Source organism: Myodes glareolus, chromosome 11, assembly GCF_982192425.1.
Source record: "Myodes glareolus chromosome 11, mMyoGla1.1, whole genome shotgun sequence".
NCBI lineage: Eukaryota > Metazoa > Chordata > Mammalia > Rodentia > Cricetidae > Myodes > Myodes glareolus.
In genome coordinates this window covers 44813527-44838036 of record NC_142036.1, presented here as the reverse complement: position 1 = coordinate 44838036, position 24510 = coordinate 44813527, and the positions used below count along the sequence as shown (strand labels likewise).

At 40.7% G+C, this 24510-nt stretch overlaps 1 protein-coding gene and 1 pseudogene across 1 annotated transcript; one reads left to right on the top strand and one right to left on the bottom strand.

The window, feature by feature from the left end:
* Positions 1-1266: 1266 nt before the first annotated feature.
* Cox16 (cytochrome c oxidase assembly factor COX16) lies at positions 1267-11900 on the bottom strand. Its single transcript, XM_048415882.3, has 4 exons — positions 11629-11900; positions 8342-8413; positions 3797-3859; positions 1267-1514 (listed from the first exon to the last, which is right to left on the bottom strand). The coding sequence occupies exons 1-4, from the start codon at positions 11695-11697 to the stop codon at positions 1398-1400; spliced, it is 321 nt and encodes a 106-aa protein (XP_048271839.1). The 5' UTR covers positions 11698-11900; the 3' UTR covers positions 1267-1397.
* An 8682-nt stretch (positions 11901-20582) lies between these two features.
* LOC125387886 (aldose reductase-related protein 2 pseudogene) lies at positions 20583-21567 on the top strand (annotated as a pseudogene).
* Positions 21568-24510: the final 2943 nt, after the last annotated feature.

The window sequence follows — 24510 nt, the reverse complement described above, 5'->3', positions numbered from 1 at the left end:
CAGAGACCTGCAGCGGAGCACTGGGCTGAGCTCTCAAAGTCCAGTTGAAGAGGGAGAAGAGTGAGAATATGAGCAAAGAGGTCAAGACCATGATGGTGACGCCCAATGAAACAGCTGACCTGAACTAATGGGAGCTCACCAACTCCAGCCTGGCAGGGAAGGAACCAGCATAGGACCAAACTAGTCCCTCTGAATGTGGCTGACAGGTGTATGGCTGGGGCAGACTGGAGGGCCACTGGCAGTGGCACTGGGATTTATCCCTACTGCCTGTACTGGCTTTTTGGGAACCCATTCTCTTTGGATGGAGACCTTGCTCAGCCTAGATCTAGTAGGGAGGGCCTTGGACCTTTCCCAAAGCAATGTGCCTTACCTTCTCTGAGGAGTGGATGGGGGGGGGTGAGATTGGGGGTGGGAGGAGGATATGGGAGGAAGGGAGGGAGTGGAAACTGGGATTGGTAGAAAAAAATAGTTTGTTTTCTTTTATAATATAAATTATTTAAAAAAAGAAAAGTGAATAAGACAGTAACTTTGAAATCAGTTTGTCATTATCCACTGAACATTCTAGGATTACTAAGAGAAACCTGTTGAAACAAACTGGATGCCTGGCAGAGGGAAAAGTAGGATGTTTTATTATTTGAGGAGCAGTGACAGTGGGGCTATTGCAGCTGAAACGTCAGGTATTTAGAGTTCAGCATCAAAACCACGTGGGGTGGAGGACTGGGACTGCCTAAGCAGGGGTAAAAGGGGAAAATGAGCAGTTGGCCTAAGAACAAACCCTGCCTTCCCTCCCACTTCGCTGAGGAATGGACCACAGCATATCTCACAGGCAAACTAGAGCCGACTTCCAGCCCATCCCACAGGCGTCTGATAACCTCATGAATGTGGCACATCTCCTACCGGCATGCACTGCACATACACATGGACTCTGTAAATGATACAATTTTCTTATCGGTTCAATGCTTTCAGAGGTTGCTTTATGAAGTATTAGGAATAAAAGACAGACCATTACTAGATTATGACCGCTTATTTATCAGTTTAACATAAAGTCACAATTTTATTGGGAAAATTTGGATCCCAGCCTATGATTTTCATCAGAATCCAAAATGAGGTAGCAAATGTACTAATGGCTGGTAGAAAAAGAGGATGGATGGCTCGCTATGGTAGCAGTAGTGACATTTTTACGTGTGTGTGTGTGTGTGTGTGTGTGTGTGTGTGTTAACACTGCTACTTTTATCTGCAAGCAGACTGACCAGAAAGCATAAAGACTCACATTTGACTTTTTAATCGAAATGTTTTGCCATCACATTACTCACATCCAAGTCTGTACAGGTCTGGAATCTTCTTTCTAGTGGAGTACAGGTCCAGGTGAGAACATTTTATTGAAAAACTGAGCACAGTCAGGCTGCCTTAGGCTTAAGAGTTTCTGGGTTTTGTCCTTGGAGGAGTTCAGGATCTTCCCAGGGCCTTGGGCCTCGAATATTCTTCCAGTCTTCAAAAGTGGAGTCCTTTATTTTCTATAGAACCATGAAGTTAAACACATTAGTACCGATGCCCAGGGGCTTTGGATGAGGCATCGCTGAGTGCTGAGTGGAGAAGGAAAACCCAACAGGCTCCCAGAAAAGTTGGGGAAATAAACCAACTCCAAAGCAAGCTCAAGAACTTCCTGAGGTTTAGAACTTGCCTGGCTTGCTGTGGAGAGACTTCACATCCTACCTTTCCCCATAAGGACAAACTATTAGTGACAGCAGGCGTCTACGTTCTGTTTCCAAGAGCACAAAGAAGGGAGGGGCTGAGCAAAGAAGAGTAGACGTGAAGCTGCTCTAGTGTATCAACAGCTGAAGGGCTGGTGTGGGTCACCGCGGACAAGACCCTGACATCTTCACACAAAAGAAGAGGACCAAGCTCCTTATTCTGTGCCTGAGGAATGACACTGGGCTTCAGATTGAAGCTGCTCTCCACAGGCAACCTGAGGGAACTTACTCATCAGCGAGCAGAACTACTCAACTACATTTTGGAGCGTCCTCGCTTCACGTAGTCTCAAATGTCTTGAGCACAGGAAGAAGGCAAGAGAAAAGGGATGGACAGGAAAGGTCCCTTATCCTCTCGAATGGTCACTTCCATATACTGCCCTCTGGTCTGAAATAACTAAGGAGGGGAGGAAAAGGGCTAGGAGAGATCAATGGGCAGTTTAAATCCAAACATGGAGAAAATGATCTATGTTTCCCTTGATGTTTAGATCTAAGTATCAACTAGGTTATCAACTCTTTTACTGACTATGTATCTTTAGCGTGTAGCACAGGCCACCTTGGCATCGACTCTTTTATTTTTTATTTATTTATTTTTCTGGAAACAGAGTTTCTCTGTATAACAGCCTTAGCTGTCCTGGAACTCAGTCTGTAGACCAGGATGGCCTCAAACTCACAGAGACCCACCTGCCTCTACTGCTCAAGTGCTGGGATTAAGGGCGTGCGCCACCACCACGTGACCGGCATCAACTCTTATTATAAGTGATTCTTAAAAGGTGAGACAAAATATTCTATATTTGGTTCTTAACTCCTATCGTTTCTAACAGAACTACAAGGAAAATCTATTCCCAGATAAAGCCTCCATAGCATCGCTGCCCACACAGCACTTTCTTCCTCAAGCAGACAGTTCAAGGTTTCTACCAAATGACTGGAAAGCAGGAAATGAAAGCAATTTTCTTGAAAAGTCAGGAGTGTGTATCACATATATAAGGATCTACAAGATGCTATTAATTTAGCAAATAAGTATTTTCAAGTATGGTTATGAAACTATCTAAACTTTAGATCATTTAGATTCTCAAGGTAGTAAAAGGTCTTTTGTTTAGTTATTTCTATGTTTGGTTTTTTTTTTGAGACTATATATATATATTGTCTATATAGCCCAGGCTAGCCTTGAACTCACTATGTAGCCTAAGATGGCTTTAAACTAGCAGTAATCCTAGTGCCTCAGTCTCCCCAAGCACTGGAATAACAAACATGTGCCACCAGTCCTGGGAGAAGGTGTTACTAGAGCGATGGCCACTCTCCAGATACATCAATGTACAGGTGCTCACGGGAGTTTGAAATAATTCTTAAGCTGTGGGCCAAGGTTGGCAGGAGAGAGTCACGAGAGTATGCTGTCTTTAGAGGTCATGTACAGGAAGAACTCCTGGTAGACAATCTGTAAATCGTGCAGTCGGCTGCACACCAGGCAGTGTGCATGTGCTAGGCATGACCTAAGTCTCCACCTAACACCCAGCAGCCACAGGACTGAATGAGGAAAGTGTCAGGAAGCCGGGGCGGGGGGTAGGGGTGGGGTGGGTAGGGGTTCCACACTCAGCCCAGCAGAGTGCAAATGTCTCCTTAGCACTCACTGCTCCCTGACACCCAGCTAAGACACTAAAAGGCCACTGTTGCTCAAGAGTTAAACTTACTTGAGGCTCACCACGCCAAATTTAAAACTAAGCCCGGACAATGTCCTGGCACGGGTTTTACCAAGTTACCAAGCCCAGGAAACAACAGGGCTTGTCCCCAGATTCTCCTTTACAGAACAACCCAAGCAACAAAGCGCTTCCAGATGTTGTAACAGCGCAGGTCTGTAGTGCTCCACTTCTTCCACGCTTCCCTGAAAAACTGTAATCTCTGGCACTTCTGGCTCAAGATCTTAGAGAGCTCACCACATGTCACACAGTCAGATTAAATTTATTCTTTTTTCACTACTGATTTATCTTGAGAAACAGAACCAGTGATGACTAGTTAGATTGTTACAAACATAGAATATTAACATACCATACCTCATACTCTGACTCTAAAGTTATTTTATTCTCTTTCAGTTTTTTTTCCAATTCAGGATCAACCTATAGAAAAGAAAAAAAAACAACATACGTTATTAAATTCTTTCACATTCATTTTTCACTTTAATTTTGTTTTCTTTTTTTTTTTAATTTTAAAAGTCATAGGTGAGCTGAAGCCTGGTGGCACATGCCTTTAATCCCAGCACTGAGGAGGCAGAAACAGGAGGACTTCTGTGAGTTTGGGGCCAGCCTGGTCTACATAGTGAGTACTAAGTCAGCCAGAGACACAGTGAGACCTTGTCTCAAACAAAGTCATAGGAAAGATGGCTGGGACAGTTCAGTCCATTGAAAGCATATGTGAAAATCTCTACTCTCCTTTGTGGTAATTAGTACACAATGCCAGCTAATAGCCACCGATGTACACTGAGCATCGGTGTACTAGGCACTTGCCACACCATCTTGTTCAATGCTCACAAAACCTGTAAGATAAGCACGAATTTCATCTTCATTATTATATGTCAGGAAACCTGGTAGATGCTTGAATAACTTGTGAAAGACGCATGTGCAGTGTTGAGCACTGGCCTTCTGCCTCCAGAGGCAGCATTATTCACCAGCCAGGTAGATTTTGTAGCACAGAAATATTTAAAGTGCTACTATATAAAACACTTAAAAAACAAAAGAACCCCTTCCACGGAGCGAACAAAGAGCAAGCAATAGAATATTTAGGGTTCCACAGAGGTCCACTGAAGCGCATACCTGCTACCTGCATGTCACCAAGAAGAGTGTGACCGGTGAAACAAACAAAGTAATGGACTAGCTGTGTGTGCATGACTTAAGAGCAGCCTACGAGCAAAGTGGTAAGCCAGGGGACAATCCCAGGACTCCATGATACACAGATAGAAACAAATGACACAAATTCAAACAAGGTATATTAGGACAAGTAGATCCAAAAACCCCAACACAGGTGTGCATGAGAATCCAGAATTATATCAGCGCTACTAGTCACACGCCATTTCTGCCTTATCAGCAAACACTATCCCATTTGTACATTTCCATAAGCTACTTTTTTGTCCTTCTATTCCTGTACAAAGTAGGATTAAAAAGGTATCCAATGATGTCAAAATAATTTGTGAAACAAGAAAAAAAATCAAATAAAATCAAATAAAAACTCAACTAAGTCTTCAGTTTAAAGCTCAACAGAGAAAAATTCTACTGTAATAAGAGGGTTTTCTAAGAGCTGAGAATTGGAGTTGAAACCCATTTTCCCCTTGGCTATACTTGCCAAGCCTGGAACAAGTAGAGAACCATAACCAAGGGTTAGTGTGACAGCCAGGTATCACATGGTGCTCTCATATATGAAAATTGGGGAAGAAAATAAGGACAGAAAGTAAAAGGGTTTTTGGAAATGTGTATTGGAAAAGGGGAGGAAAGAAGGGGGATAAGGGAGGGTCCTAGGGGAGCCAATATTCTCAAAGCACATTACATACATGTATGGAAATGCCACGATGAGGTTTATCACTCTGTGCAATTTATGTAGTAATTTAAAAACAAGAGGAGCCAAGGCTGAAAGCCAGGTAGATGCAGCTTCTCAGGGCTAGAGAAATCATCACATAGGGCTATAGTAACAAAAACAGAAAGCAAATGACACATGACAGAGATCTATCTCCTTCAAAGAAATTACTATATTCTATACTCCACAAGACAGGTATGCAACTAAGATGAAAAATCTCTGGAAAATAGAGGTGAGCTTTCTGGATCCTAATTGAAAATCATGTAGGGTCAGGTCTTAAGACCAAGAACGAGGAAGAGATGCACAAAGGCTAACTCCAACTTTAAACAAGCCAGGCAGGACATGGCTCACATCCAAGTATTAAGGGGACCAGATTCCACTCTACCACTTAGGAAAAAAAATATAAATTGTTTCTGAAGGAAAGCAATACCATCTAGAACACCCACAGCTACTTATAAACAATTATCAATATTTAACTGAAAATAATTGTAAGGCATATTCAAAGTCATAATCATATGGTCAAAAGTAAAGAAAAATTAAACAATTAAATCTTCTTACAGGAGATTGACCTTTTAAGTAATTATAACTCACAAAGAGTTTAGAAAAAAGGGATAAAATATGACATTATGGAAAATAATGTCTAGAGTATTGAAATACAAAATAAAGAATTAAATGAACAGCCGAGAAGTAAAAGATATGTACCAAATCACAAAGTCAAAGGATGGGTTTAGTAAGAAACCCAGTGTAACAAAAGACAGATTTAGTAATGAGAAGAATCCAGCGATGGGCATATATACAAAAAGAGTTAGGCATAGATTAATAGTGCACCCTGCAGCTCATACAAGCCGTGAACATACACATGGCTTAACAGTACCCTCTACAGCTCTTACAGCCTGTGTACTTACACATAGCCTAACAAGACATGCTACAATTCTTAACATTCACCTGCAGCTAGCCATAGTTTAACAGTAATATGCATTCTGTAGCTCTTATAGTCCTTGAACTTAGGCATAGTTTAATAGTACACTCCATGAACTTTAAAGTCCCAGGTAAAAAGCAGAAAGAAAACTGGAGGGGGGGGCATTTTATAAAACATCAACCTTTTTGTTTTATGCTTCTCTCTCTCTCTCTCTCTCTCTCTCTCTCTCTCTCTCCCTTTTGCTTAAAATCTTCAAAGAATAAGATAACAACTTGAAACTCCATTTTCTCCCTATGTTAGACTGCCTAAGAGTTAAGAAAAAACATTTCTTGCTTCCATGATTCAATCTCTCTCTCTCTCTCTCTCTCTCTCTCTCTCTCTCATTGGGCTGCAGGTAAAACCCAGGACTTTCTGCAAGCTAGGCAAGTGGTCTACCATTGAGTTCTACCCCTAGCTATTACTGTGTATAATAGAATAGAAATGACGACCCCATGATAAGACTGAAAAAGATCAACTTTTGTTGACCACTAAGCTATATTTAGTTCTACCTTTTCTAATCAGAAAAATGTAATTTTAATAAGTAGATCAGTCAAAGTATAATAAGTTAGTGTGGTATGCACAAGTTAACTCAACAATTACTATTTGAGGTTACAAATTGGTGTTTTAAGATGCACCAATTTAAGATTGATTTGTAAGTACTTGTCTGTCTTATACTGGATATGTGAGATCCAGTCTTCTTATGTGTTCTAATCCCTGTATCCAATATGAGTGAAATAAAATGTATGCCCTGGCAATGCTGAAGCATGGGCAGCCCATATATGGCGGTTCTGTTGAACTTGTCCATATTGGGTTTCACAATCTAAGTTGATGAGGATGACTGACCAGGTCTCTTCCTCAAGAGGGCACCAGATCTCATTATAGATGGGTGTGAGCCACCATGTGGTTGTTGGAAATTGAACTCAGAACCTTTGGAAGAGCAAGCAGTGCTCCTTACTGCTGAGCTATCTCTCCAGTCCACCCAACTGCAATTTCTTTTTGCATATGGTGCAGTAGACTATTTTGGTTATTTAACTCCCTAATCCAGCTGTCTGTGTCCTTTTCATCTGTCATTATAGTAACAGAATTATTCAGCTTTCTTTTCCAGTAATGTCTGGATCATATAACACTGTTATTATGGTTATCCTTATTTTCATTGTCTGATCTTAAAAACAGGGCCATAATATTCACATTAAATATTAAGATAGTAGTATCTTGTAACAAAGCACAATAGATTGGCAAGTCAAAGACTGTCCTATTCACAAGTGCCTTACTTAAAATACACACTTAGTCATTTTACTTGGTGTGATGTAGCAATGGAGGATCCATTACCAAAGTGAACAATGTCTGTATTGGCATGTGATGATACATTACATATTACTCAGAAAAACCTTCACATATCAAGTATATTCTTCCTCTCCCCAAATTATAACATATTTCTCAAAGAATTAATCAGCGTTCTTATGTAATTATGTGGCATAAATTTGACAGTGAATGTCTAATTACAGAGGACAAGAATCCTAGTTTTGTTGTGGAATGGTCAATTGACTGTATGCATGATAGTATACCTTTCTGGACCTCTGTTTCTACACCTGTAAAACAGAGGCCCTACTATAATGCTACCACACGCATATACTATAAAAGATAATTATCTTTATTTAATACATATTATATATATAACATATATAAGATATTATATAATATGTTGTTATACTTTATTTTAGTATCAGTTACTAATGAGAAATGGCAATGTATTTATAACATTACTTCATTATCTAGTGAAGTAAGATTGTTCATCCCATGTTCTTTAGCTCCCTATAAATCCTAAAAACAACTACATCTGAGAATATTTTGGGGGAGAAACAATAATATTACAAATTCCCTAATGAATACAAAGAACTGTCACCAAATGCTTCACTTTCATGGCTTCATTAGTGATATCTTAAACAAGGGAGGGCTCAAAGATCATCTATTAGGTTTTTCGAGACAGATTAATATTGCTAAATGAAATGAGCATATAATTCTCCTAACCAAAAACCATACACTCGGACACAAGTCAAACACCAATTACAGTTCTTACCTTAATCTTCACAGCATCATATCGAATCTGTGAAAATTCACGCAGCCCAAAGGAACCTCCAACAACCAGCAACTGAAACAAAGGAAAGGAACAGGATGAAATTGTAAGCAAGCCTAAATTAAACGTTTTCCTGTATAAGAGTTGCTGTGTTCATGGTGTCTCTTCACAGCAATAGACACCAACTAAGACACAACATCTCATTCACCAAGATGGCCTTGAACTTGCTATGTACCTGACGGTCACCTTGAACTTCTGATCCTCCTGTTTCCAAATTCAAGAGGAAATAAGAGTACACCCAACTAAATGATAGGCTACTCTTAAGTATAAGGTTTAGCGTGAAGCTATCTCCATACCTAAATTTCTGTAGAGAGTTTATGTAACCTTAGAAGGCAAACAAACAGAAAACTCGACTGGTCAACTAACTGATAAGACCAAGTTAAAAAAAAAAAACCTGCAAACGTCTAACTCTAGCCAATTAAGTTATTTTTGTAGTTTCTTTGTTTATAAATATTCACTGTCACTGACGCAGGACTTCTTCGGGTTCTGAGTGTGGCTCGACTCATGAGCCTTCTTTGCTAACACAAAATCAGTAACAATTTGTTTGCTTTCAGCTTTTTATTTTTAAAATTTATTTTATCATTTGCATATGTATGTATGTGTATGCGCATGTGTCTATGAATGTGCAGGTGCATGTGGAGGTCAGAAGAGAGCATCAAATATCCTAGAGTCGGAGTTTTGGGCAGTCATAAACAGCCTGCGAGAGTTTCTGTGGAGCACTGGTCCTCTGAAAGAGCAGCAAGGGCTCTTAATCGGGAGCCACCCTTCCCACCTGTCATGTTTTTCTTTTAATACTATCACTACATGGGGTAAACCTAGGAATAAAATGCTGGTCTTGTCTGTGGCGAATTTCTTTCAATTTTATTATTTTGAAAGTTGAACATTTGGAAGACATTGCCCTTTTTCTTATCAAGTGATAAAGGAGTCTTGGAGTGTAGTCACACTTCTCAGTATGCAGAAACTCTTAAAAGACATTTCAAACTGCCACTGCTATTTTACCAGAAATTAAACTGGCTGTAATTCTCAGGCCAGAGAAGCGAAAGTTTAGCCATTAGGGGAAAAAAGTTTGATCCCCATATCACTGATTAAATAATTAAAATATAAAGAATATAAAAGTATGAGATATAAATTTAAAATCTGAAGTTCATAAAAGTAACAAAACTTCACAGTTGTAACTTTGAAACTTCTCACAAAAGTAAATAAATAAATAAATGAGCAATCCAGAACCAAGAAGGACAACAAATGGGGAGAGCACCTATGATATGTGTTCAAAGGTGGGGGAGGGGGAGTAAAAAGCAAAACAAAACAAAACCTAGCAGTTGACATAGAGTCTCTGTGTTCACTAGATCAGGGGCTCAGTTAGAGGATCTGTCTTAACTTGATGCTTTCTTCTCTCCAAGCATGTTCGCGCCTGCTGCTGCCTCGCTTGCAGTCTAGAGAGCCACTTCTCAGGTTTTAGGGCTCTTTATCTTCACCTCCATGATTTTTAGATAAGTAGCAGCCACAATAAGAAGCTTATGCTTAACAATTATACATACAAAATATTCTTAGCTACTTTAAAAAAGAATACTACGTTGGATAACACAAGACCAATACTATATCAGGCTGTCTTTATACACACATATAACATGCAGTTGTGTTATACATACATATCAACATGTAATAACAATAATTAAAGACGCCATGAATTTGCGAGGGAGAAGAAGAGGATTGTAAAAGTTGGAGGGGGAAAGGTATGGGTGGAAATGATATAAATACAGTACTCATCTATTAAATTCTCAATATATACATAATTTTTAAATAAAAAGAATGCTATTTCACATAAACACTCTAGAAGTGTGTGTGTGTGTGTATGTGTGTGTGTGTGTGTGTGTGTGTGTGTGTGTGTGTGTACAAACAGAAAGGAATGGCTGGTTAAACTTCTGTGGGGTAAAAGATCAAAATGAATACATCACCCACAGAAGTTGCTTTTGTTACATGGATGGAGGTTTAATTTGCCAGTGCACACCTGATTATGTTATACACCTGATTATGTTATACACCTGATGATTATGTTATACACCTGATTATGTTATACACCTGATTATGTTATACACCTGATTATGGTATACACCTGATTATGGTATACACCTGATTATGGTATACACCTGATTATGGTATACACCTGATTATGGTATACACCTGATTATGGTATACACCTGATCATGGTAGGATAAAACAGAAAAAGAAAGCCTCGGAACTCAAAGGAGGGTTTCTCAGGTTGGGTGGGCACAGAAGGGGCTCTTTGTTTACCCAGGGGAAGAACATCTGACTGAAAAACGAATTAGGTTTAGAAGTTTTATCTAGACAGGTCCAGTGTATGTCTTCATAACACCTGATGTGACCACTTAAAAACTAAGTGTAAAGGAGTTTCCTTCTTGCTGACCAACTCTGAAAATAGAGCAGGAAACCAAGTCTACGCAGAAAGCCTCGCCTTTAGGGGTTTTTGTTTGATTTTCTGTTTTCTTTTTGTCTTTCACTAAGTTCTTCACTTTTGATTTAGAAAGGGAAGAAAATTAAATTGGTTCCCATAGTGACAGACGGGTGATTCCAAGTCAGAGACTAAAATCAGTGTTTCTGAACGGCAGAGGAATTGCAGAAAACATGTTTTACCCAAGCCTTATCTACACGAATTGTCGTTTTCCTAGGAGCTAATGCTTATCCTGAAACTCTTAACGCAGGCTGCATAGTTTCCTAAAGATGAAAACAAAATCTCCATACATCAAAGATGACTAAAAATCCTATTACATTTCTGAAGTCAATCTCTCTCTCTTTTAGTACTGCTTAAACACAAAAGCTGGAGCTTCACCTGTGCCAATTGCTACACCAAAGTAATAAAAGTATGTTTAAAAGCTTTAATATGATATCGGCGGGTATTAAAGCAAATTAACTTGTCGATGATCAAACAAAAATTTGAACATAATTACTGGTGCTCCGGCTCTGATCGGTCTTATCCCAACCTCAACCTTCAACCCCAGGAAACGGGGACAGTGACAACAAGCAGGTTCATGAAGGGAAAGGAGAAGACCCTTCTGAGTGTGAACCAGAAAAAAGAAAATCTAACAGCTCACATCTCTAGCAGCCCCTTCTTAGCACAGGCGACAGCACACGCACACCAGTCGGCGGAGGTGGCCCCGCCCCTCCCGGAAGCTCCGCCCAAGCCCCGCCCCGCTCGGGCCGCTGCCACTCACCAACATGGGGATTCCATAGCGAAGTGTCTTGTTCTTGCGCAGAGCGCGCAACAGGGCGGGCGCAAACATGGTAGAAGCTGCGGCTGGCTTCGCTCCTTCGGGGCGGCCCCAGAGCGATCCCTAGAGTCCAGCGGCCTCGCCCGCCTCTCAAGAGAAGTTGTAGACTTGATCACTGACTTTGGGCGCAAGTCCTCGCCCGGTAGGCCTCCGCAAGTAAGAAGTAATCGAGTCGTCCTAACACACTCCCGGTCCCCCTCTCCCCGGAAGTCGAGGCCTCTGAGTTTTGGTTCCGGGACGCCGGGGTCGACTGGATTTTCGATTTGGAAAACCTGTAATTCGCATAGTCTGGATCTTGACTAGTGCCTTCTGGCTTGAAAAACTCAGTTAAGGGGTATGGGTGTTTTTCTGAAGCTAATACACAAGTAGCGTGGGTAATTCACCAGGTTGACGAAGACTTTAAATCGTGGCATAAGTTATAACCTAACCTTTAACGTTAATCCTTTAATGTACAATAGCCTGTAGGTAATGAATTCCTGTTTTCCATAGACTAAGCAAATTTACGACCTGTTTGTGTGCTTCTGGATGGCTCAACGAACATGGAGACGAAAAAGAAAAAACAGACCATCTAATGGAGACACCAACTAAGGTCTAAAGTATGAGAGCTTGGGGGAACAAAACACCCACTGTGCCATTTTCCAGGCTGAGCCAGAGAAAATCTTTTCGTCTGCCCTTGCCTCTGTAATGCCTCTGAAATGCTTCTGGTGTCGCCTCCCAAATTGTCCCTGTTGTGCCCAGATCACGACCCCCAAAGAGAGACCACCAGAGAGGCCCAGACTGTAAAAAGCAAGGTTTAATCAGCATAATACAAACATGTTTGGAACTCATCTCCATTCCCATTACAAGGTAGAGAGGAGATGTATCTCCTCTGTGGGGTAAGCTTTTAAAGGCATAACTACAAAGAGAATCTTTGAAGATGCTTTGGCATGGGTACAAGGACTTTTGCTCCCTCATATTTTGTTAAGTAAGCTTTTTTTCTTGTTTTTAGAGAGGCCACTGTTCTTGAGTTAGGCCATCTTTATCAGCCTGTACCAGGTGGCTGGCTGGGTTGAGCTAAGTGACCTTGTGCACAGAATATCCTGGGTGGGAGAGGGGAAGGCCACTATCTTCCTGGGAAAACATTCTGCTAGGAAATTTCTTCTTGCCCCTTTGAGACTAAGGGGTGAGGGAGGGTCCAACAGTCCCCACAGGAGAAGCTCCTTACCTCTTTAGGCTAAGGACTATGTTGGGGAGAGGGGGCTAAGGGGAAAGGGTGTGGCTGTGAAATTAACCTTCCACATCACTGGGAGACAGGTTAATACATAATGATGATCAGATTCTCTTGGCTGTGTCTCCATGCGTTACTACATTTTTCTATTTTTAACAAGCTTTAAAAACTTCGGTCTGGTGATGTTTTCTGGAGGTGGTGGTATGGTTTGATTTTTATTGTTTTGCTGCTGTTCATTCCACACTCCATCCTGGAAGACATAATATTCCTTATTGAATATGCCGTGACTTTCCACACCTTCAGTATGCACCTCCTGGGACACAGTGCTTGAAGTTCACTGTACTCTATAGGCAACATGAATTATTTCCTCAGAGCTCCCATAGCCTTTGGCATTGAACTTACAACACGGTGTACTGTGCTAGTTATAAGAGTATTCCCACTCTTACTAGTAAACAAGGAAACAGGAAGATAGCAACAATATTTCAGAGTTTAAATTTCAATATGGGGGGAAGAGACATCACTTGCATTTATCCAAAGGAAACTTTGATGTGTCCAGAACAGCCTTTATTAAAGTAAGACTTTGTGTTCTACCCTTTCCTCACTCCTGTTTCTGCACTTGACTGTGGAAGAAACATGCAGAGCTGGGAGTGAAGTAGTAGAAACTGAGAGGCTAGAAACACACTTGGGAGTATTAGAAGTGTGCAGATTTCCTGAAAGAGTTGAGCAGAATTTAGGATTGGAGGAACAGGTTTATAATAACAGGGGTGCTATAACTTACAGATGGGGTCTCCTTAAGATTTATTCTTTTGGGCTGACCGTACTAGTCCCCCTGCCACCAGAGCACTAGCTAACAGGTGGTATTATTACACCTTGCTTTAGATTACAAACTTTTGTTGTCTTAAAAAAATCTTTTCCGTGCAAAGATAAAACCATAAGGGGGAGATAGAGTTTATTTGTTGTTGTTGTTGTTTTTTGTTTGTTTGGTTTGGTTTGTTTTGGTTTGTGTTGGGTTTTCGAGACAGGCTCTCTTTGTGTGTTCCTGGCAGCCCTGGAACAAGATCTGTAGACCAGGCTTTCCTCAAACTCAGAGATCAACTGCCTCTGCCTCCTGAGTGCTGGAATGAAAGGCACGTGCCACCACCACCTGGCTACACAATTTGTGAATATATTGTGAGCTGTATAGCACTTACATGTGGCATCATCTTAATCGTTTCCCTATGACATATCAAAACCCATGCAATGTCCACTTTACTTAAGTGTATTACTTCTCTCTTCATCAGATGTTAGAAGTCAAGGGGCCTGGCTCCAAAACTCTGACCCTTTTCTGATCTCCTCACTATGTACAAGATCATCTTTCTAAGCCATACTCCACCAAAGCCCTGCACCCAGCTAGTAGTTTCTAATGGGTTTAACCATATACATATATTTTAGATAATACTCTAACCAGAAGTCTGGTATCCTTTTCGTATAAGGTATATATCCAGATTTATAAATGGTAACAGGCTTCTCAAAGGTCACACTGTCAAGTAGTAGAGATATTAGTAGAAATTTTCCAAATATAACTTTCGATAGAATTGACTATTATCTTATTGAAAGTGGCTTCTATGGACATTTCATGGATCCTCCCCAACTTCCATAGTGTTTTGTTTCGGTCTTGTAACCCTTAAATTGGAGCCTTAAGTCCTAGAATGAGAAACAATCCCATAGATTCAAATGTTGGAATGCTTGGTTCTCAGTTGGTGGAACTGTTTGGGGAGGATTAGGTGTGGTCTTGTTAGAGGACTCTTCCCTCTGCACCCCTTCTCACCCTTGTAGATTAACTGATGTAAGCTTCCAGCTACTGCTCCAGTGCCATGCCTCCTGCCTGCTGTCATGCCTCCTGCCATGATGGTCATGGACTCTAATTCTCTGGAACCATGAGTCCAAATCAAACAATTTTTCAATTTTGTTAAAATTATGGTGTTTTGTTACAGCAATAGAAAAGTAATTAAGACAGTTCTATTAAGACAGTCCTGTTGTCCCTCTGTCCCAAGTTTTGTGCCTCTGTCCCAAGTGTGATCTTTCTCTCTCTCTCTCTCTCTCTCTCTCTCTCTCTCTCTCTCTCTGTGTGTGTGTGTGTGTGTGTATGTAAACATCAGGGGACTTGGGGAATTAGCTCTTTCCTTCACCATTCAGGTTGTCAGACTTGGTGACAAAAACCACGACCCCAAGCCATCTCACTATTCCTTTCCCAGTGATTTTAAACTTCGTATGTCTCAGACTCCAGCAGGGGAAGAATGGAACCTATGGTATGTTTTCCTAACAAGGTACCAGGTCATACTGAAACAGGGACAACACATGATCCATCTTCTTTCCCTAAACACATTTTGTCTTCAAATTTTAAATCAGGGGGGTGGGGGGTTCCCGGTACATTGCTAAAAACAGGGAACCATAGCTTCATTCTGTAATCCCTACATCATGAGGCAGAAAGATCTATCTTATTGAATTTCAAGTTATTGACAGTTAACTGGAGCTTCTTCCTTCTCTGGAAGATGAATGTGAGATTTGTTGTATGCCAATGGTGAAACATTATTTGTTAAGCTTTAGTTTTTACATGTATTTATTGTATGTGTGCCTGTGTCCTATGGTGTTGTGGGCATGTGGAAGTCAGGAAACAAAGGAGGAGAGTCATTTCTCTCCTTCATCATGTGGGTTCTAGAGATCAAACAGATTAATGGGCTTGGAATCAGGCACATTTACTCACTGAACAATCTCACTAGGCCTGAACATTTCCAAGTCAGGTGGACTGCGGGAGGCCAGTCTGGGCAACACAATCACTTCCACATAGGCCTGTCTCAAATCAGGGCAAAAACATTCCAGAGAAACATATTTAGAAATACAAAGACATGTTTGGTTCTAGAGCAAGGCTACCTTTATCTCATGATCAAGTTTTTGCAAATAAAAGCATTGCAAAATTGGCCAGTGTATATGCATATTTTCTGTTAAGTGATTGAGTGACATCTGTTGTCCACAATTAGCTTTTAAAAACTGATCAGATATCATGTACACATTTCTTATAAAACACTGATCATCTAAAAACAAACCTACCTAACTCAAAACAAACTACTCCCTGAAATAATCACTTGAAAATCAAATGTTACTGAGTCAAGCCCCCACCCTCATTGCAGATCGGTTACCAAAGCATTGAGTAAAATTTATTCACAATGTAGTTTCACCTGGAGACAAAACATTAGATCTCCAATTCACCTCCTCAGGAGCAGGGTTTCAGGGTATTTCTGTGATAAAGTGAGGTGGCCTATAACATAAGGAAATTATAGTGATAGGAGTGACTGGCTACGGCCTGGCTCCCCAGCTAGTTTTACCTGAAATAATTACCCAGAAACTGTATTCTTTTAAACACTGCCTGGCCCATTAATTCTAGCCTCTTATTGGCTAACTCTCACATCTTGACTAACTATTTCTAATAAACTGTGTAGCACCATGAGGTGATGGCTTACTGGGAAAGATTCAGCATGTCTGGCGGCTGGTTCCATGGCATCTGCCTGACTCTGCTGCTTTCGCCCAGCATGCTGTTCTGTCTACTCCGTCTGTCTAAGCTGCTGTCCTATCAAAAGCCAAGGCAGTTTCTTTATTAACCAATGAAAGTAACACACAGACAGATGACCCACCTACATCAGGAAATGTTACTTGAACTAATTTTTAAAGAAGGTAATCAATGGTCTGTGCATATAAACCAAACCTCATGGCTCTTTATGGGACTTGTTCAAAAATTGGGGTCCATGCTTTATACTTTGACTCCTCTAAAATTCTGTATTAACTGGTGACAGTAACTTCATACCTCTTAAACCCCAAATTTCCATCTTTTACACAGGGAAAATAATAAACTCATTTTAAGGAGTTTGTTTATAGTTATATGTATGTGTGTGTACCTATCTGTGCATATGTATGTGCATGTGAATGCAGATGCCCTCAGAGACCAAAGAGATCATATACCCTCTGTGGTGATATTTCATTTATATTTTAATAAATAAAGCTTGTCTGAAGATCAGAGAGTAAAACAACCCCACTGGTCAACCTTACAGACCAGGCAATGGTAACACACACCTTTAACCCCAGTAGCCATGCTAGTTGCCATAGAAACCAGGCAGTGTAGCCCTTTAATCCCAGTCCTAGAAAGGATCATAAAATGGGAGGGGACAGCTCTCAGACATAATCTCATTCTGAGATTTCTGGAGGCAGGATCACCATTTCGGACTGAGGTCGAGGTAAGAGTCAGTGGCTGGTTGTTTTGCTTTTCAGACGTTCAGACTGAACCACAATTTCTCTCTCTGAGCTTTTATTAACTGTGCATCACCCACTGAAAATTGAGTTACAAATGGTTTGTGACCTAGGCAAACTGAGTGCTGGGATTCAAACTTTGGTTCTTTGCAAGAACAGTACATGATCTCAACTTCTGAGCCACCTCTTCAGCCCTGGTATATTTATTTTAAACAATAAACTAGAACATTTCTATAAAGTAAATGCCCGATATAATTCAATATTTTCATGTGAATGCTTGAATCTTAAGGGTCGGATTCTGGCCATGATGGATGCTCACTTTTGTAGTAGAAGGGGTGGGCCGCTTAATCCCCGAAATAACCATACAGAAATTGTATTAATTTAAATACTGCCTAGCCCATTATCTCTAACCTCTTATTAGCTAACTCTCACATATTAGTTTAACCCATCTCCATTAATGTGTATCGCCACTTGACTGTGGCTTACCGGCATGAGTCTAACCAGTGTCAGTCTTGGGCAGGTAAACCATGGCATTTGCTTGTCTCTGTTTTCTTCCTCCTAGAGTTCTGTTCTGTCTTCCCTGCCTACCTGAGTTCTACCCTAGGAACTAGGCCAAGGCAGTTTCTTTAATAACCAATGAAAGCAACACAAATACAGAAGGACCTCCTACACCATTTCCCCTTTTTCTGTTTAAACAAAAAAGAAAGGCTTTAAATTTAATATAGTAAAATTACATGTAACAAAACAGTTATCAAGCAAGGATTACAGTTACAATATTTATAACTTTTATAATAACAAAGGAAAACTATAACTATTCAACTCTATCAAAGACTACAGAAGGATATATTACCTAAGTAAACAAGAACACACTTTTTTATTATTTCTTTCTTTTTTTTATTAATTTTACATACCAGCCATAACTCCCCCTCCTATACCTCCTCCTGCTTCCCCTCACCTCCGCCTAATTCACCTCATCCATTCCTCCAAAAGGGTAAGGCCTCCCATGGGGAGTCTACAAAGCCTGGTACATTCAGTTGAGGCAGAACCAACCCCTCCCCTCTGCATCAAGGCTGAGTAAGGCATAGGGAATGTGCTCCAAAAGCCAATTCATGTACCACTCTTGGACATATACCCAAGGGATGCTTAATCATACTACAAGGACACTTGCTCAACTATGTCCTTACTTAGCAGCATTATTTGTAATAGCCAAAACCTGAAAACAATTTAGATGCTCCTCAACTAAAAAATGGATAAAGAAAATGTGGTACATTTACACAATGGAGTACTACTCAGCTGTAAGAAATAATAACATCAGGAAATTTGCAGGCAAATGAATGGAACTACAAAATATCTTGAGTGAGGTAACCCAAACTTAAAAAGACAAACACGGTATGTACTCACTCTTAAGTGGATACTAGATGTAAAGCAAAGAATAATAAGATTACAACCCACAGCTCTAAAGAAACTAGGAGGACCCTAACAGGGACAAAAGGATCACCCTAGGAAGGGGAAATAGATGAGATCTCCTGGGTAAACTGGAGATGGGGGTAGGGCATTAGAGGGAGGAGTTGGGGCAGAAGGGGGGAGAACATGAGGGAACAAGATAGTGGAGCTGGGGGAGGGATGAAGGAAGAAGGCAATGAAAGATATCTTGGTAGAACCATTATGGGGTTAGGGAGAAATCTGGTGCGAGGGAAATTCCTAGGAACCCACAAGGATAACCCCAGTTAAGATTCCTATCAATAGTGGAGAGGGTGCCTGAGCTGGTCTTCCCCTGTAATCAGATTGGTGACTACCCTGTCACCATAGAACCAATGGAAGCAGAAACAATGATCCACAGCCAAGCAGCAGGCTGAGGTTGGATGCTCACTTTCAATTCTAGCAATAGCCACTGTTAACTTTCAAAAACAGAAGAAAGTAAACTTTTGTGATTTTTTTGATGGCTCCTTTCTCGGAGGCTGTTGTGCTTATGTGCCCCCTCTCCATGTTATGGGCTGGTGTAGGGGGTTTGGTTAACAGTGTGTCTTCTCACTCCATCTTATTTTTTTGTGCAGTCTCTCTTTAAACCTGGAGCTTTCCACTTTGGCTAGACTGGCTGTCCAGGAAGTCAACCAATCCTAGGGATCCTGTTTCATCATCCAAATACTGGTGTTACAGATGAGTGCCAACATGCCCAACTTTTACACAGTTAATGGGTAACCAAACTCAAGCCCTCATGCTTGCACAACAAACACATTCCTTATTGAGCCTTTTCCACATCCAAATATTTTTAAAGAGCCATTCTTTTAATGTGCCACAGTTTTCAGTTTAGAACTCAAAGGGGTCAACATTTGGGAACATTCTTCCATTTTTACTACTTCAGACAAGTCTAACCTATAATTTTTTAGTGACATGAACAAAAGTCTAACAAGGACTTGTCTGGAGGTTTTGGGTTTTTTTGGCAACTAGTAATTAACATAAAATAGTTTAGCCACCTATGGACTGCATACAAGGCAGGAAGAGGTTCTTGAAAACCCTAGCAGCTGAAATTTCCTATAGCCTAGTATTTTTTTTTACTATATCTTTTCTATGTTTTGCTATACAAAGGTTTAATTACATGCTATATGAATTTAAAACCTGAGAACAGGTTCGACATTCTAGGTTGGCCTAAGTACAGACAGTTACAAGATTGACAGTACATTGACTGTATCACTATTAAGTAATTTGTTACTATAAAACTTTATTAGAATATAGCCATACCTTTTTGTTTGATATTCATGGTTGTTTTCAGATATAAAAAAATAAAAAACCTGTAAGCCAAAAACATTTTAAAAGTTTGTGTGTGTGTGTGTGTCAGGGGAGGGGGCACATGCATTTTGGTGCTAAAGTGTTGATCAGAGACAACTTGAGGGCACCAGATTCATTGGGTTCCAGGAATCACTCAGGTCCTCAGGATTCACAGGAGGTGCCTCACTTGCTAAGCCATCTCTCTCCAGCTCTTGTTACAAGGAGAACAGGCCCTTTGTTTGTCCTGGCCTCCCAGCTAGCTTATACCTGAAATAATCACACAGAAAATGTATTAATTAAAACACTGCCTGGCCCATTAGCTCTAGTTTCTTATTGGATAATTCTTACATCTTAATTTAACCCATTTCTATTAATCTGTGTATTGCCACGTGACTGTGGCTTACCAGCAAGAGTCTAACCAGTGTCCATTTTAGGCAGGAGATCCATGGCATCTCTCACCCTGCCCTTCTTCCCAGCATTCAGTTCTGTCTTCTCTGCCTACCTAAATCCTGCCCTATGAGGACCAAAGCAGTTTCTTTACTCATTTAACCAATGAAAGTAACACATGAACAGAAGAACCTCCTACACCAAGCCCTAGTCATTTACTAGGTGACTTTTTGAGGGAAAGTTTGCTGACTTGTGATCTCCTGAGTTTACAGGCTGATTCCGGACTTCAGATTTGTTTCAGCTATGAAGAAACTGACAAATGGACAGACATCTACTCTAAAAAAGATTTCTGCAGCAATCATTGCCACCTTTGTGGAGTTCAGTACCCAAACCAAGATGCCCACTGGGGGCCAGGTACCTGAAAGTCTTCCCCTAGGCCAGGCCAAGGAAGCTGTGAAGGTGGCCCCTGATGCTGGATATTGTCACATTGACTGCAAATATACATATTACAATGAGAGTGAAATGGGAGAAGCAATCCAAGAGAAGGTGCAAGAGAAAACTGAATCTGAGGGGTAGGCTCTTTATTGTCAGTAATTTGTGGACCACCTGCTTTGAGAGAAAACTGGTAGTCTTTCATAGATCTGAAACTGGATTGTCTTATTCACCAGTCACAAGTACTTCATCCCGAAAAGGAGTTACTCCCCAAAGAGGATAAAGGCAGTGTTCTGAACAGTAAAATAACATTCTTGGATGCCTGGGATGTCAGGGAAGAACTGGTAAACAACTGGTGGCTAATGAAAGCCCTGGGCATCTCCAACTTTAAGCACTTCCAGCCTGAAAGGCTATAGAACAAGCCTGAACTAAAAAATAAACCAGTCATTAATCAGGTTGAGCACCGTCTATACCTCACCCAGGACAAACTGATCCAGTACTGTCTTACTCCAAGGACATCATCATCATGGCCCACAGCCCCCTGGGCTCTCCTGACAGACAGACCTTGGATCAAGCCAAGGAGAATTCCAAGATTAAAGAAATCAATTATTGCAAATGACAAGAAAACAGCCCGGATTCTGTTTTGGTTCCATATCCAGAGGAATGTGGTGATGATCTTCAAGTCTGTGAAACTAGCATCTATATGCGAGAACTTTCAGGTCTTGGTCTTCCAGTTGAGTGATGAAATAATCACTATCCTTAGCTTCAATAGAAACTTGGGATTTGCCTGCAGTCCAAGATACTGGGTGTGAAAGAATATCCCCCACTATACAGAATACTGAAGCTAAATCATCTGATGATGGTGCCTGTAACATGAGGGGCCGGCTTGTTGGGGTTTCCATCCCGCCCAGTACCCCACAACCGGCAAATCCCAAAGAGGAATCACACACAGGACTCCATAAGGTTATAAACTGATTGGCCCTTAGCTCTGGCTACTTATTAGCTCTTATAACATATATTACCCCATTATCCTTATCTATGTTAGCCACACAGCTCAGTACCTTTTTCAGCTGGGCAGGTTACATGCTGCCTCTTCGGTGGTCTGCACAGGAATGGCGGAGGGACCTCTCTGCTTCCCAGAATGTAGCATGCGGGCTGGCTTGTTGGGGTTTCTGTCCCGCCCGGTACCCCACAGCCGGCAACTCCCAAGGAAAATCAATCACACAGAGATCTCTATAAGTTATAAAACTGATTGGCCCATTAGGTCAGGCTTCTTGTTAACTCTTATAACTTATGTTACCCCATTATCCTTATCTATGTTAGCCACATGGCTCCGTACCTTTCTCAGCTGGGCAAGTTACATGCTGCCTCTTCGGTGGTCTGTGCAGGAGTGACTGAGGAACTTCTCTCCTCCCTAGCCTTATCCTATTCTCATTACTCCGCCTCTACTTCCTGTCTGGTTGACCTGCCTATACTTCCTGCCTGGCCAATCAGCGTTTTATTAAAATACATGATTGACAGAATACAGATAATTCTCCCGCACCACCAGAATTCTCCTGTTCTCATTGCATCACTTCTACTTCCTGTCTGGTTTTCCCGCCTATACTGCCTGCCTGGCCAATCAGCGTTTTATTAAAATATGATTGACAGAATACAGACAATTCTCCCGCATCAGGTGCCAAATGGATTCTCTCTTTGCTAACATGCACCTCACTCCTCTTGACAGCTATTTAAGCCAAGTCTGTCTGACACACTGTGAAGGCCTTGATGTAGGACAAAATCTAGGTGATGCTGTATTTAAATTCCCATGTACCAGCAGCAGACTGTGACAGGGAAATATGATTCAGAGAAGCAAATGAACATTTTTTTCAGTAATTTGATGAGACTAAATGTGAAATGCCAGGAAATCAGGTAACATGAGGATATAAAGATAAATAATAAAAATAATAATAGTAGCAAACATTTTTTAAAAGATGCTAACAAGTACAAGAAAAGGTTTGATAAGTACTTTTTCATTGGGATTTGCCCTTCTAGAAATGCTCTCCTAAAGACCCCCAACCCAATGCTCTTCTGGAAGAGATGAGAGGTCACATGGAGAAAAAAAAAAGGGTGCTCCAGTCAACAGTCAGCACTGCTAGGCATATATGAGAAACCATTTTAGACTACCTATCTATGTGCAGTACTACCTATGTACAGTCACGTTCAGTCAGTGGGCTGCAGCTAATGCTACTAGAAGAAATAATCACTAGACAGAATTTTCACTTTTTTAATGCATTTTAATTGGTATTTATTGAGCTCTACATTTTTCTCTGCTCCCCTCCCTGCCTCTCCCGCCCCCCTTCAAACCTCCCCCAAGATACCCATGCTCCCAATTTATTCAGGAGATCTTGTCTTTTTCTACTTTCTACTTCCCATGTATATTAGATATATGTAAGTCTCTCTTAGTGTCCGCATTGTTGTCTAAGTTCTCTGAGATTGTGGTTTGTAGACTGGCTTTCTTTGCTTTATGTTTTAAAACTTTGAGTGCATACATGTGATAATTGTCTTTTTCTGTCTGGATTATCTCACTCAAAATAATGTTTCCTAGCTCCATTCATTTTTCTGCAAAATTCAAGCTGTCGTTATTTTTTTCTGCTGTGTATACTCCATTGTGTAAATGTACCACATTTTCCTTATCCATTCTTCAGTCAAGGGGCATTTAGGTTGTTCCAGATTCTGGCTATGACAAACAAAGCTGCTATGAACATAGTTGAGCACATGTCCTTGTGGCACAATTGAGCCTCCTCCTTTGGATATAAACCCAAAAGTGATATTACTGGGTCTTGAGGAAGGTTGTTTCCTAATTTTCTGAAAAATCGCCACACTGACATCCAAAGGGGTTGCACCAGCTTGCATTCCCATCAGCAATGTAGAAGTGTTCCCTTTTCCCCACAACCTCTCCAGCATAAGTCGTCATCAGTGTTTTTGATCTTGGCCATTCTTACAGGTGTAAGATGGAATCTCAGAGTTGTTTTGATTTGCATTTCTCTGATGACTAAGAATGCTGAACATTTCCTTAAGTGTCTTTCAGCCATTTTAGATTCCTCTGTTGAGAGTTCTCTGTTTTGGTCTGTACTCCATTTTTTTTATTGAATTATGTGATCTTTTGGTGTCCAATTTCTTGAGTTCTTTGTATATTTTGGAGATCACACCTCTGTCTGGTGTGGGGTTAGTGAAGATCTTTTCCCATTCTGAAGGCTGTCATTTTGTCTTGTTGACCATGTCCTTTCCTTTACAGAGCTTTTCAATTTCAGGATGTCCCATTTATTAATTTTCTCTCAATGTCTGTACTGGTGGGGTTATATTTAGGAAGTGGTTACCTGTGTCAATGTGTTCAAGTATACTTCCCACTTTCTCTTCTATAAGGTTCAGTGTGTCTGGCTTTATGTTGAGGTCTTTAATCCATTTGGACTTGAGTTTTGTCCATGGTGATAGATATGGGTCTACTTTCATTCTTCTACATGCTGATATCCAGTTATGCCAGCACCACTTGTTAAATATGCTTTCTTTTTTTCATTTGATATTTTTTGTTTCTTTATCAAAGATCAGGTGTTTGAAGATGTGTGGATTGATATCCAGGTCTTCTATTAGGTTCCATTGATTCTCCTGTCTGTTCTTATGCCAATACTAGGCTGTTTTCAGTACAGTAGGTCTGTAGTAGAGTTTGAAGTCAGGGATTGTGATGCCTCCAGAAGTTCTTTTATTGTACAGGATTG

Excerpts from the sequence above, each read along its gene's own strand:
- Cox16 (XM_048415882.3), bottom strand. The coding sequence starts at position 11,697 with ATGTTTGCGCCCGCCCTGTTGCGCGCTCTGCGCAAGAACAAGACACTT. Across the intron at positions 8,414-11,628 it reads GCTATGGAATCCCCATGTTG|TTGCTGGTTGTTGGAGGTTC; the intron begins GTGAGTGGCAGC and ends CCTTTGTTTCAG. Across the intron at positions 1,515-3,796 it reads CTTTAGAGTCAGAGTATGAG|AAAATAAAGGACTCCACTTT; the intron begins GTATGGTATGTT and ends ATGGTTCTATAG.